The sequence below is a fragment of the Phyllopteryx taeniolatus genome, chromosome 7 (assembly GCF_024500385.1).
Source record: "Phyllopteryx taeniolatus isolate TA_2022b chromosome 7, UOR_Ptae_1.2, whole genome shotgun sequence".
NCBI lineage: Eukaryota > Metazoa > Chordata > Actinopteri > Syngnathiformes > Syngnathidae > Phyllopteryx > Phyllopteryx taeniolatus.
The window spans coordinates 30,558,972-30,573,702 of NC_084508.1; the positions used below are offsets into that span (position 1 = coordinate 30,558,972).

The 14,731-nt window shown below is 40.0% G+C and overlaps 1 protein-coding gene across 1 annotated transcript in view; it reads left to right on the forward strand.

Moving 5' to 3' along the window:
• tns3.2 (tensin 3, tandem duplicate 2) overlaps positions 1–14,249 on the forward strand; it is a 45,806-nt gene extending 31,557 nt beyond the window's left edge. The window contains exons 6-16 of the mRNA XM_061779643.1: positions 5,845–6,001; positions 6,653–7,080; positions 7,449–7,532; positions 7,672–7,803; positions 8,122–8,217; positions 9,541–9,618; positions 9,871–9,948; positions 11,313–11,481; positions 11,575–11,643; positions 13,107–13,136; positions 13,388–14,249. Of these exons, the coding sequence (XP_061635627.1) occupies positions 5,845–6,001; positions 6,653–7,080; positions 7,449–7,532; positions 7,672–7,803; positions 8,122–8,217; positions 9,541–9,618; positions 9,871–9,948; positions 11,313–11,481; positions 11,575–11,643; positions 13,107–13,136; positions 13,388–13,529 (1,463 nt within the window). The 3' untranslated portion in view covers positions 13,530–14,249. The remainder of the gene's footprint in view (positions 1–5,844; positions 6,002–6,652; positions 7,081–7,448; positions 7,533–7,671; positions 7,804–8,121; positions 8,218–9,540; positions 9,619–9,870; positions 9,949–11,312; positions 11,482–11,574; positions 11,644–13,106; positions 13,137–13,387) is intronic.
• Positions 14,250–14,731: the final 482 nt, after the last annotated feature.

Consider the following 14,731-nt stretch of genomic DNA (forward strand, 5'->3'; position numbering starts at 1 on the left):
GGCCAAAAAGCTTCAAGCAGCTTTTATTTTCAATGTTTCATTTCAATATGTGTATAGCATATTTATACATTTTTGAAGTTGTTTGTACGTATGTTGTGGGATTCTGTAATATTTTGGTCCCATTTTGGATAAGTAGTGCTTCTTGGTTTGTATCATTCTTGGTTGAATCTTTCCTTTTTGGCATTTGCATGTTTTTCAATTGTTTTTGTGGGTTTTCTCTGTGTACTCTAGATATTAGGTTCATTGGAGACTAAATTTCCTATTGGTGGGTACTTGTGTGTTTCCTTTGATTGGCTGGTGAACAGTCCAGGGTGGAGCCCATCTCTCTCCCAAAGTGAGTTGGAAAGCAGTATCCAAAATGGATTTACTGTATAGAAATGTTTCAACACTGTTTCAAGTGTTGTAGTGTATCATCCACATAATACTAGTACTTACAATGTGCAACATGAGGAAATAGTAAATCATATATACACAGTTTACCATGCTGATGTTTTTTGTCACACGGTGTTCACTTTATTTAAACGTCATGTGAAGTCTGTTTTTGCTGCAAGTAGCTACCTTCATCACTAAAATGTGAATTGATATAATGCTATGCTACAAGGTATTCCTCTTGTATACACTGAATTAGTTAATGTCCAAGCTATAATGTTGTTGTGGCATTTATTCCATATCCCTGTGTGAGAAATTGCAACTGATCACATCATCCAATTACAGTATAGGACTTCGCCAATTGCAATCCGAAATGAATTCTTGGCATATTGTGTGCTTATACTGTAGTGTATGTGTGTGGGTTTATGTGGGTTCACCACTGCCAGCTGTCATGCTGTTTTGCAGGAGCAGAAATGAACATGCTTCTTCGTCAGATCAAACAGAAAGCCTTAAGCAGCACTGAACATGTGATGTTTTTCACACTTTTCTCATGCTCACCTGCTTAAGCAAAAGCTGATGGGGTCAGCAACTACAGCAATATGAGGGCAAATATTTTTCTGTTTTTGTGTTATATATGTAGATTTTGCTGGACAGTTTTTAAGTCTGAGCTATCTGATTGTTTCTCCTTTTTTTCAGATGGTACCGTATGTCTGTGTGTACTGTATATTTGGGGTTAGGGGGAGGTTGTACTGTGGCTGTTGACTAAAGGAGGTTGGCATGAACACATTGGTATGTGCCATCTGGAAGTGGGTTAGTGGAGCTCAACCCAAACTAAACAGGCTTTTTGTTCACTCAGAGTTGGGCAAGAGAACACAAAACAAAAGACAAGCAAACTTGGCATAAAAAAACATGTCTGTGTTTTGAAAAACACACAGTCATTCCAACACTTACAAGGTGCATTCAGAATACTAATAAGCAAGATCATTAATTAATTGATGGGGGCACAAAACAATGCAAACCGTAGGGTGGTGCCAGGCCTGTAGCCCTGCAGAGGGTTACATCGGGAAGGGCATCGGCCTGGGTTACAACAACGACCGCCATCAGCGCCATTAACCTACAGGGCACTGGTAAAAATTCAGCTACTCTGGGTCGAATACGAAAGAGAGGAGGAATGCATGGGTCTAGTCAGAAAGACAAAAGGAAAGTGCGTAGCCTAAAACTGAAAGTAGGGACATTGAATTTTGGGACTATCACAGGATAAGCTAGGGAGTTTATTGACATGATGATTATGATAAAGGTACGTAGATACACTGTGTGTCCCGGAGACCAGTTGGAAATGCAGTAGGACTAGAAGCTTAGGAGCAGGGTTCAAATTGTTTTACCATGGTGAAGATGGAAAGAGAAATGGAGTTGAGGTTATCCTAAAGGAAGAGTTTATGAATGTCCTGGAGCTGAAAAAGTATCAGATTGAGTGATGAGGCTGAAGCTTGAAATCAAGTGGGGTGTTATGTTTGATGTTATTAGTGAGTTGGATGCGAACTACATAGAAGACAAACATCCTGGAAGCGGTAAATCAGGGGGGTCAAACATTTTTGTCTCGGGCCACATTGTTGGTAGGGTTTTCCTCAGAGCGCTGTTATGACTGTGAAACCATATACATGGTTCATCGCCTCATCATAATATTACATTCACACAACAAATTAATGGATAACTAGTTTTGAAATCATTAGTCAAGGATAATAGTTTTCTCAACTATTCTTCAAGTGACTGTAAAAAGGGGTTTGGTAACAAAACAATGCTTGTAATGTCTCAAAGTTATTATTTATTACATATGACGAAACCAAATTTTGGTACAAATTTGAGCAAGAATCATGGAAGTTGACTCAAATTATTTGCTTTCGCGGGCCACATAAAATGATGTGGCTGGCCGGATCTGGCCCCCGGGCCTTGAGTTTGATACCTGTAGGGTAAATTATGTAGTTAAGAGTATCCCAGGCAATAGTCATTAGGGAATAGGGATTTGGGCAGCTTTTAATTGACATGCTGGTGAGACAACATGGGTGAAAAAGAAGTGAAGGCATTGAGGAAAAGAACAGAGAGGGACAAATGGCGGTCGACTTTGCCAAAAGGATGCCTGTAGTGAACACTTTCTTCCAGAAGGGGCAAGGACATAGTGTGACCTACAAGAGTGGCAGTAGAAGCACACAGGTAGACGATGTCATCTGAATGAGATTGGTGACTGTAAGGTAATGGTTGGGGAGAGTGTAACTCGACATCATAGGATGGTGGTATGTTAGATGACTCTGGTCATGAGGAAGATGAAGAAGAGAAAATCAGAGCAGAAAACCATGTAGTGGAAGCTGGAAGAAAGGAAGATTGTTGTGAGGGTTTTACAGAAGAGGTGCGACGGGCTCTCGGTGGGGAGGAGGAGTTTCTGGAAGAATGGACCACTACTCCCACACCTACTCTTACCATGATTATTTGTTTTATTTCTAATCAAAACTCTCAAAACTCACCTGATTACACTTAAAATAAGATTTATCACCTATACAAGTATTTTTAAGGACAATGTTCACTACATTCAAACTAATTGTGACTTGAAATAAGTCGAAGAAAATGCCAGTAGAGTAAGTTTTTTTTTTTTTTTTTTACTCCACTGGCAATTTTGTTTGCTTGAAACAATTGAGAATGTTCAAAAAACAAGTTACTTTTTATGTGAGGCCTCTTATTTTAATTAGTTGTGACTAGAAATAAGACAGATATTCTTTGTAAGATTTTGAGTTTTTGCAGTGAAGGTGATCCAAGAGACAGGCAGCAGAGTACTTGGTGTGTCTTCTGGTAGGAAAGGGCAGAAGCAGACTTGGTGGTGGAACCAGGAAGTGCAGGGTCGCATACAGGTTTTGCTAAGAAGAAGTAACACACTGAGGAAATGAGAGAAAAATACAGCAAGATGTGACGTAAGGTACAGGCGGTTCAGGCCAAACGATGTGTATAATGACTTGTATGCCAGGCTGGAAATCCACTAGTGACAAAAGGATCTGTACAGGTTGGCCAGGGAAAGTGATAGAGATGACAAGGATGTGCAGCAGGTTAGGATTATTAAGGATACATATGGAAATGTGTTGACTGGTCTAAGTAGTGTGTTGGATAGATGGAACGGATGCTTTGAGAGTTGATGAATGAGGAAAATGAGAGAGAACGAAGAGTAGAAGAGGTGATTGTTGTGGACCAGGAAGTAGCAATGGTTGGTAAGGGGGAAGTCAGAAAGACACTGAAGAGGATGAAAAATGGAAAGCCAGTTGGTCCTGATGACATTCCTGTGGGGGTTTGGAAGCATCTAGGAAAGGTGGCTGTGCAGTTTTTGACTAGCTTGTTCAATCTCCTTGCGGTTTGTAGCTGCAGGCGGTTGTAGCTCCTAGCAGTTTTAGCATCGCAGACAAGCAACAAAAGTCTAAAGCTACATTCACACTGCAGGGCATGATGCCCAATTCGAATTTTTGGTCTTTACACGTATTGGTTCATATTACAAGAACAAATGAGACTTCTACCATGGACAGAATGAGTCCTTGACGTCACACACATGCACACAAAACAAGATGTCACATTGCACATGCACACAAACTGAAGGCGCCGTGTTTACGAAAATAAATATGGCCCCACACATAGGTCTCGCCAGGACGCATTTGTGGCAATTTCAAGAATTTTGTGCAACCGGAGCCAGTACTTTCTTATATTTATTCGTTTGAAGCATCTTCTTTGTGCCACTGTTTTCTGCTCCTTCGCCCGCTCTTACATTTATAGCGTCTGTGTCGTCGAACAGTTGTGATGTCTGTTGCCTTTTGATGACGTATAGGTTGGATGAGCGTGACTTGTTATGATTGGCGCAATGCGCTAAAACGTGGACCCCAAGAAGCAGACACAACTATCAAAATGAGCAATTCATCAAGGTTCTATTAAACAAAGGGAGTACAAACATATGCGAATAACAATCAGAAGCATAAAACAAAAATAGAAGAGGACATAAGGTCAACACGACTTTGTACACGAGAATAACTACAGTATAAACACAAAGTGGTGGTGTAACCACAGTACTAAATACTACAAACCACAATCAAAACTCCGGAATTTACCCTATACTAGCCATAAAACCCAAAAAAACACAAAAGGAAAAAAGATGCACTTGCGTTCAACAAAGGGTCGAACAAAACGGCAAGTGCACCGGCACAAAAACTACTACAGACTAGAAATACTTGAACGAGGAACATCAACGCAGTGGTGGCAAGCAATGAGTAGTGAGCATTCACCCAACCCCTTCCTGCAGGTTCCTCAGATCCTAAGTACTCAGCTGATAACAATGGGCAGCAGGTGTGGTGCCGTAGGCTCCGCCCACCAATGGTCATAATGAGGACTGGGGAGATGCAGAAACCAGCAGTACCATCAGGGACAAACAAGAACATGACATGGCTTGCATGTCCATACTGCACTAGCATCGGATACTGTTCACATTGACATGAAAAAAATCAGTAACATGTCACATTGTGCAAGAAAATTTGAATTGGCCTGCAGTGTGAACATAGCCTAATAGCGCTGATGTTCTCCGCTCAATAAAAACGGGGCTGTTGTAAACAATCTGCTGGTTGAAAGTGCATCCAACAAGCGTCGATACACTCCCCCAAAGAATGTCGCGACCAAAATCGCCGAAAACAGTCGACGAGGGGTTTACAAAGACGCACAATGCACATGAAATGACAAAAAGAGTGGAAAGGTACATCAGGTGAAAGTTGCTGTCACTCCTTTGAAATCTCTTTTAATGGATTCCGAGGAATCCATTAAAGGCCCAATCTACTCAAGGCGATGTATTGTCGCTTGTCGCTCTCAAGTTAGTTGAGACAAGGCTGGTTTCAAAACCAAATTCCTCCATCTCAGATTCCTTGACTAAAAAGAGTGGCGGGGGACGATTGGTGGGTGTGGTGGTTGGGGGGGGGGAGTTGAGTGTGTCTGAACAAGGAGCCCTTTGACTCTCTCTGCAGTGACTCATGGTACTTCAGGCTTGCTTGTGGCCTGAGGAGGCATGCATTCATGTCTTCTGCATGACACACATTGTTTGAATGTCAAGATGTTGGGATGTTTTGAGCCTAAATGCCACTTTTCTGCATCGCTTGTATTATGTCGTAGAAAGTACAGTATATGTAATGTAACCCAGAATCTGTGTATTTTTTTTTTTTTTTTTACTATTGAACTTCTGTTTTAGTTTTAGATATTTTATGTAGGTGCTGAATTGATTAGTTGCAGTGGAATAATATAACCGTACGATATCTGCTGCTGTTAATAAAGTCTAATTATGAAGTAGCTTTAGTTCACGCAACAGTGACACATCCTTTGCAATTCTACAGTATTGTAGTTACATCCAGTTAGTACTTCAGTATCAGATCCCCCCCAAAAAAAGACCCTGGCTATCTTTCTGTTTTTTTCTAGAGTCCTGGAGTTTCCTCGATAGTGCAAACCATACTGGTAGCTCTATTGATGGAGAGCTGTTCAGATCAGACGTGTCTATGAGCTCTGCTTCCTGTCCTCGGGTATTTGGTTCCATGTGTTCCATGTCATCAAGCAGCCCCCTCCCACACAGAGACAGGTATCCACATATCAGGCATATATATATATATATATATATTTTTTTTTTTTATTAATAAAACAAATAATACATACAAGGCGGCATTGTGGACGACTGGTTAGCACTCACAGTTCTGAGGACACAGGTTCAAATCCGACCTGGCCTGTGTGGCCAGGACACTAGAGAAGATAAGCGGTATGGAAAATGGATGGATGGATAGTACATACATAGGAGCGAATGTCTCCTATTTGTGCAGTACAGCACAGCTCTTCACCAAGGCTGAACCAATATATCCTTATACTGTTGACCAGCACAATCTCTTTTAAAAGCCTGTATTGTCATTAAAATCCTGTAATCTTAAAATCCTGGGTCCACACCATCTTTCTTAGTCCGTCCCACCACTCTTCAAAGTTTTGTAGATTTAGGTTATTATTATTATTATTATTATTTTGTGTACGTTAATATATAAATAGTATGAAAATCCTGTCTACCAAGAAACATATTTGTATCCCCAAAACGTTAAAGACATTAGTCTTAAAGCATTGATAATTGGATCATGGGATTGAGCTGAACTTGTACAGTAATGCTCAAAGACTAAAGTACTGATTGTAACTGTACTGATTGTTTTAAAGGTTTCCTCTAATTCCAGTCGTTCCTCTATCTCCTGTACAGCTGCACGCCGTCTCCTGTGTGGCAGCAGCCAACTTTGAACTCCTCACAGCCCTCAACTCCTATCAAGCGCAGCACTCCTAATGATTCCCACAGTTCACCTTGGGGGCCTCCTGGTGTGCCTCCAGGGATCCACATGGAGACAGATAGAACAGACTTGCCCTCCTTATTGACGGTAAATGGCAACCTAGAGCACAGCCTGCTGGAGGCAATGGGGGACCTCAGGCTCCTGAACCTTGGTGGAGATGGTGACCTCCCGCCACTGTTGCCTGAAAAGAGGAGAGTGGGTGAAGGTGGAGACCTTGGCTCCTGCTTGCCTTGTTTGAGCAGGTTTTCCAGTCCTCACAGTGAAAGCAGTCTCAGCCTTTCTTTCTCATCACTGACCCCTGACCCTTTCAAAGATTTAAGTGGGAGCACATCACCTGGAGCAGGTACATATACAATCTAGGGTTCCTACTTTGGCAGTATGTTTTCATGGATGTGTTTTATATTTCAGCTATAATACACAAGTGATTATTTCTTACAACAACAACAACAAACAAGCTGAAACCTAAAATTGTCTCAACACCTACAGACTAGACACCATCCATAATGATGTCAATTTATGGATTTTTGTAAATGATAAGATTGGTTGAATTGCATCATTAGTGACTGATGAGAATATTGCAAGTGTGTTTTTTCCAGAAAGAACATAGCAAAAGTATATTGTTGCCATGCTGACTGCCACCACATGAAACAGCATCTCCTTTTGTTGTTTGGGTTTAGTGACCCTTTATGTTTCACTTCTATTTTGTTTTAGAGTTTGGCAGTAAGCAGGACACTGTGAAGTTTGTTCAGGACACTTCCAAGTTCTGGTACAAGCCTGACATTTCCAGAGATCAAGGTAAATATTGGTCTTTTCACGGTCACATCCAAACCGATAGTAGGTCCTGATACAAAGTGTTTTACCATGTACAGCATGGACCTTACCATTCTAACCACTGCTTTATCTTTCTGGCCCTGTTCGGTTGACCTCCTGCTAGCTATTTCAGTGTTAAAGGATAAAGAACCAGGCTCTTTTATTGTCAGAGACAGCCATTCATTTCGCGGGGCTTATGGATTGGCTATGAAAGTGGCCACTCCCCCTCCATCTGTGCTGCATCAAAGTAAAAAAGGTAGGTGCAAAATGAAAACAATGCTATATAGTCATCAATTTTGCTGGATTTGGTCTTCTGAGTATACACAGTTACCTTGGTTAATGTACTATCTGTAAAAGTATTAATCAAGGGGATCGTGATGTACAATATGTGCATAATCAATGCAAAGTCTTGTAAGTTTGATGAAAGTTGAATTGGGTTTCAAATAAAGTTGCTGATTGTCTGGATTCTGGAAGATGCTTGAAACGGTATTTGTCAAGGCCTTATCTGTGAATGAATGTAAATATGTAATATGGACTTTTCTTTTTTTTGTTTTTGTTTTTTTTGTCTTTGCAGTCGGAGTTCCGTCCAATGAGCTGGTGAGACATTTCCTGATAGAGTGCACACAGAAAGGAGTCCGTCTTAAAGGCTGCCCCGATGAGCCATTCTTTGGTGAGAAAACCCCCAGCTGTTATCAGACATTGACTGGCGAATATAGCTAAGAAATCCCAAATGGTCCCAAAAGGTATACAATGAAACATTAAAAGAGTTAGCGCCAATAAAAAATGTTTTTTGTGTGTGTGTGTGTGTGCGGTATTTGAAGCAATGCAGTGGACCCTACCTCAGGATTGTGGTGTGAGGTTATAGCAACACGCACGCGCACACACTCATACGCACACATGCACCACTACATCAGTGACAAAAGATGGATATGAGAGCAACATTTCAACTTTTATTTCTCTGTCGATTATTTACATCTGCATCTGATCCACAACTTCTGTTTGAATCCACCCATTGTTCATGTGAGCAAAAGTACTGGAACACGTGACTGTCAAGTGTATTTTGTTGCCCTGGTTTGTCCTTTTACATTGAATATTTAAATATACTCTATGTTAACACTTAGTTTTAATCTTCATCGATCTAACACGTTGATGGCAGCCAGCGAAATGAACTCAGAAGTGTACAGAAACATTTTGTCTGGTCATTTAAAGAAAGATGCCACCAAACTGATCAGAGAAGCCTTCATCATGTGGAAAAATAATGACCTCAAATCACATACTGTGTCTTTTATATCATTGGAACGCCAATTAAAACTCACTGATTATTAATACATACATTTGCTTCCCATCATCCATCCAGTTTCTATAGCACTTATCCTGTTCAGAGTCACGGGGAGCTTGAAGATTATCCCAGCTTTGGACAAAGGGCAGACCACTCCCCAGACTGGTCACCAGTCAGTCATAGGGCCCATTCAGTACGGAGACAGAAAACCATTCACACTCACGTTGTCACTGAGTGACAACTGAACCCTCGTTAGCTGCAGAGAAGTCAGTGGACTGAACCACTACACTTGCAGTGATTGTACTGAACTGATACGTACAAAATAGTACGATAAATTAGACAATAAGAAATCCAAATTTTAATTTGCCAATTTTGGCACCTTACACATAATGATTTTTTTGGGCATATGGGCTGGGTCGCTTAAATCACAAGGAATGATGAAATTTCAATTGAATTTAACCTCTAAATTTTACTCTAATGGTGAGTGAGCACTGTCCCAAACTTTACACTGCTGTACTCTATTTAGGTTTCTATGTCAGGAGTTTAATGTGGCTTACTGGTTCCCCCTACTGGTTTCTGCTATTAGGCGCAGCTCTACTTTTAAAAAAAAAATAATAATAATTTTTGACTTATTGAAACATTTCTTCTGTTGGTCTTTTTGCTTGTTCTGTTGTCTAATGTTCATCATAGATTTATGTTGGATTTTTCTGCCAGGGAGCCTCACTGCTCTGGTGTGTCAGCACTCCATCACACCTCTGGCTCTGCCCTGCAAACTCATTCTGCCTAACAGAGGTAGGATGAACATTAATGGAATGTCAAATCGGTCATAGAAGAATCAATGAACAACTTTATTTGGATGATCAATAACCCCAGTGAGCTAAATAGAGCATGTTCATACACAGCAATTTGCCACCAAATTTGCATTATTTGAGACCAATACCGAAGTTTTAACTGTGCCGAGTGTCATTGATCATTAATCTGCGAGAGACCGTAACTCGTTTATTTCTTAGTCATTGACGACTTGTGTCTTTCTGTGCCCGTCAGACCCGTTTGAGGATATGAGTGACTCTCCTGCAAAGACAGCAACAAACTCAGCAGCTGAACTTCTAAAGCAAGGAGCAGGTACAAAAAAAATAAAAAATAAATCCCCAAACTAAACGTGTTTTACTTAGATTCTCACCGACTGTAATTGTGGTTTAACGAGTTTCGTGGTTTAGCTGATACTTAAGAGCTAGTACAAGATCTGTTTCAAATATTCTGCCCGGTCAGTTTTGATTAACACTCTCCGTTTTGACTGCATTATACAGTAAGCAGTGATTCTCAACTAGGGTACTTTGATCTCGTGTGCTGAGATCATCGTGAGTGCCGCTAGAAATGATCCAAATTCACTTTAATTTGTCCACATTAATTAGGAAATATCTTTGGTCATCTATCTATGCCAGTGATGCATAGTGACAGGCAGAACAAGTAAATGCTCTTCCACTAGATAGAAGAAGGTACAAACAACCTTTGTATTCACCTGTTGCCATTCATACAGCAGAATAAGTCATGGCTTTCTGCGGGAAAACCAGCTTTGTATTCAATTAAACAGGCCCAAATTTCACACTAAGTAAATTTAAATTGAGGCAAGATCATCATTTTCTTATTATTCATACTTTTTGGGACATTTTTGTTTGGTGGTGCACCATGGGATTTTTGTGATGTAAAATGAGTGCCTTGGCTCAATAAAGGAAACACTGCCATAGGGAGTAATGCAAGGGTTATTTTTGTGTACTGTTGTGTGAGCAGTATAGCAAGCACGAGAAAGAGCAGTATGTCCAAAAGTGACAACTGGTGTCCATGTTCGAGAAGATGGAGATTTGTCCTTAGGACCATATGACTTAATTGTTTTTTAGCACACACTTTACACTTGCAGCAAAAAACATTTAAGAAACAAAATTAAAAACACTGTAGATATGTTTTTCTTGTGTTTATTATACAGTCATTATGTGTGGCTATTTAATTGTATTTATGTTTATAATTTTGTTTAAGGAGGCACGGTGGACGACTAGTTAGCACATCTACATCACAGTTCTGAGGACCGGGGTTCTAATCCTGGCCCCGCCTATGTGGAGTTTGCATGTTCTCCCCGTGCCTGCGTGGGTTTTCGCCGGGTACTCCGGTTTCCTCCCACATCCCCAAAACATGCATGGTAGGTTAATTGAGGACTCTAAATTGCCCATAGGTGTGGTTGTGAGTGTGAATAGTTGTTTCTCTATAAGTACACTACAATTGGCTGGTGACCAGTCCAGGGTGGGGTTGGATAAAATAAATACAAAATAAAATTATGGTACACAGCCTAGGTTAGCCTATTGGCGTGGCACTCGATGTAATTGCCAAACCCTGATCTTACGAAATAAGGTAACCAAAATATTCGAAAAACCTCTCAGGCATGATCGCCAGCTTCTATCTTTTTATTTATTTGATGTTCTTTTACTTTTTGGTAGCATGTAATGTGTGGTACCTTGGCTCTGTGGAATTGGAGTCTTTAACGGGACACCAGGCAGTGCAGAAAGCTACCACGGTGACACTCAGCATGGATCCTCCATCGGCCTCGACTGTTGTCCACTTTAAGGTGTCGGCGCAGGGCATCACACTCACTGACAACCAGAGGAAGTGAGTATTCCTACTAATCCAACATGTGGTTGGCTCAGAATTCATACTATCACCTTTAACCTAAAAAAATCAATGTATGTGTTGTCTCTCCAGGCTGTTTTTCAGAAGACACTATGCAGTCAATACAGTCATTTTCTGTTCCTTGGACCCACAAGGCAGGAGGTGAGTAATGTGGCATTTACAGTACAACAAGCCATAACATGCTCACCATTTTCGGTGAGGTATGGTCTTGACAAATAAGAAAGAATGTAGTAATATTTTATCAAACACATTACTAACTATCAAGTCATCTGTGTTACTCTGATGACTGATATTTAGCAATATCATTCAACATTTAAGTGTAGTTCCTATATTGGAATCAGTATGGCAATAGGTAACGTAGTATTTATTAGTGTGAGTGCTCGAGACCACACTATCCGAGACCGAGACTTGCCCAAGACCAGAACTCACCGAGACCAAGACGATACCAAGACCAAGATGTTTGGGAGTCGAGACCGAGTCAAGACGAAGACGGAGACGAGCCGAGACCGAAACAAAACCAAGACCGAGTTAAAACAAGACCGTGACAGGACCATAAAAATCAAATTTAAAAAAGGTTGAATAGTTACAGAGCATTCTCTTTTGAAATTTTCTTTTAGATACTTTTGACAGTCAAAAACACAGTCTCTGCAACTTTTTCAAAGAATAACATGCAACAGTCTCCCCAAAAATTTTTCTTTACTAAATTCTTGGGAAAAAAATGCTTGGATGCATTTAAAAATGAAGATTTAAAGAGGAGCATGGTCACGTTTAAGAAACTTAAAAGATTGCAGCATTGTGTGACCAAAACATGCACGGTGGGGTGTCATAATAATGCCAAAATAAGGTGGAATTAAACCGTTTTTCCTTTAATATTCATCGAAGAAAGACAAAATTCGATTTGCTGGTGTTACTAACAGTTAAAGATAGCTTACCTGTTTATTTTCTTTGGAGATACCGACTAAAGTTTGACGTTGTCCCCAAAAAACTTCAATGGAGTTGAAGAATAGCTGATCAGTGCTGGTCTCGATCGTTCTTGACAGAAAATCCCGTTTCCGAGACAAGACCTTCAAAATGTGGTCTCGAGACCAAGACTGGTCTCAAGTGTTACAAACACGAGTATCTATGGGGGGAATCCAACAGTATAAAAATGAATACAGAATTAACTCAGGGAATAATTAGCTACAGATTTTGGTGGTGAGTCAAGTATTATGTTTTATTTACTTTGCTGTTTCAACAGTTTCAAATATTAATAATAATATATTTGAATTTGCATCAATTTGATTCTGAATGAATTCTGTAGCCATGTTCTCAGTTCATATACGTTTGATTGCTTCTAATTGTTTATTCCATAATGTCGAAGCCATATTGTATGAATCCCAAAAATGAAACGCAAAAGTTGAGTCACTCCCAGTGCTTTTGCCCATGACTGCGTAGATTTGTAATTGGATCAGAATCAGAATCATCTTTATTTGCCAAGCATGTCCAAAAAACACACAAGGAATTTGTCTCCGGTAACATCCTTAGATCTAAGATCTTGTATGCATTTGAATTTGTCCTTGCTATTTGGGAATGGCTGTGCCTAATAAACATTTCGTTCCACACAGATGGACGAGAGGCAGTGGTTCTACTGCAAAGTAAGTATTTTCTTCAGGAAGCAGTATTTTCCCCTTTCCCATCTGTGATCATGTCATCAAAAATCAGATTCCAGGAACCCGGTGGAAAATTCTACTCATATTTTGCCATCAAAAGTGACTACTGTATATGATGTCCCTGTTACATGTTTGGACATACAGTACGACTTCCTCAAAGTGTCAGAGTCATTCATTTCAATTGATTCAAAGAATCCATTCTCATATTGCACTGTACGCGTTTGTCTTTCTTCCAGGATATTTGGGTTCGTCGCACGGAAATCGCAGAGTGAGACAGAAAATATTTGCCATCTGTTCGCTGAACACGACCCGGAGCAGCCAGCGAGCGCTATCGTCAACTTTGTCGCAAAGGTTATGATCGGGTCACACAAGAAGTGAGGAGCAAGCATCGCAAACGTGTAAAGTAAATGAAACGGACAGATTCCCACGTCGCACATTATGATGGTGGGATGCACAAGTCAAAACCGGAACAATAACACCAGCAGCTAACAAGAATTTCAGAGCAGAACTCAAAACACTCCAGCATATCCTTAATATGCTAATACTGAGTGTGCTGCAGGATCTTGCCGTTAGAGAGAGCCAACGCTATTGTGTATGCTGCGAACTCATCATCGCTCATCGTGAAACCGTGGCGCTGCTGGCAAAGGCTTGTTGGATAGATGGGGACAATTTAGCACTGAAGATCTATGGTGGAAACAATTTACAGTGCGTTACTTTTCTTGTTGACAGTCTCAGCGAGCAACAGTAACGAATAACATAATTAGATGAAAAACATGTTTATAATTTGATTGGTAAAAAGATGTGTTTTCAGATTTAAAAGGCTTATTTAATGCAGAAAAGAGAGCAACTGTAAAGACTGATTTTTTTTTAACCTTGTATGTCGGACATGTTTTTCCTTTGTGTTTACTCTTTTAAAACTATTTATCTAAATGTATTAAAATAGTTTTCCTCTGCTTTATATGTCACAAACTGTATTTTTGTACATAAACATATGCTGTACATTATGACAAATAATGTACCTCAGGATTCGTGCTATTATGTTACATGTTTTTAATGTAATCTGATGTACTCTGTAGCTGATTAAAAATACAATCTTTATTTGTTATTATTGTTATTATTATTTTTGTATACTTGTCATAGCACAGTTTTTAGTGAAATGCATTACATTGTAGAAATTGTCGAAATGCTTTCCTACCATACACACGTTTCAACACTTTAAGCCAACAAAATAGCATTTGCTTTCTGGCTTGTAACATTATGAGATAAAGGAAATCTAATAACCTCCACTTTCCCTGTTTGGTTTGTGTGCCGAGGGCCTCTACTTTAAATTATTCGACGCCAGCTACTGGATTGTACAGTGCACAAACAAATAAAAAGAGGAAAAAGCGATAGAAGCCCAATGTCCAAAAACGTTCTGTTTTGTTTATTTTGACTCTATCCTAACTTAACTTTGATGACAGTGACGTCAGTCAGCCATTCGAACTTTCCGCATGCACTCCTTAAACAAAAAAACTAAAAAAAAAAAAATCTTAAAACTTGGCAAAAATAAACCACGTTGTGTTCCCGTCTTCATTTGGCTG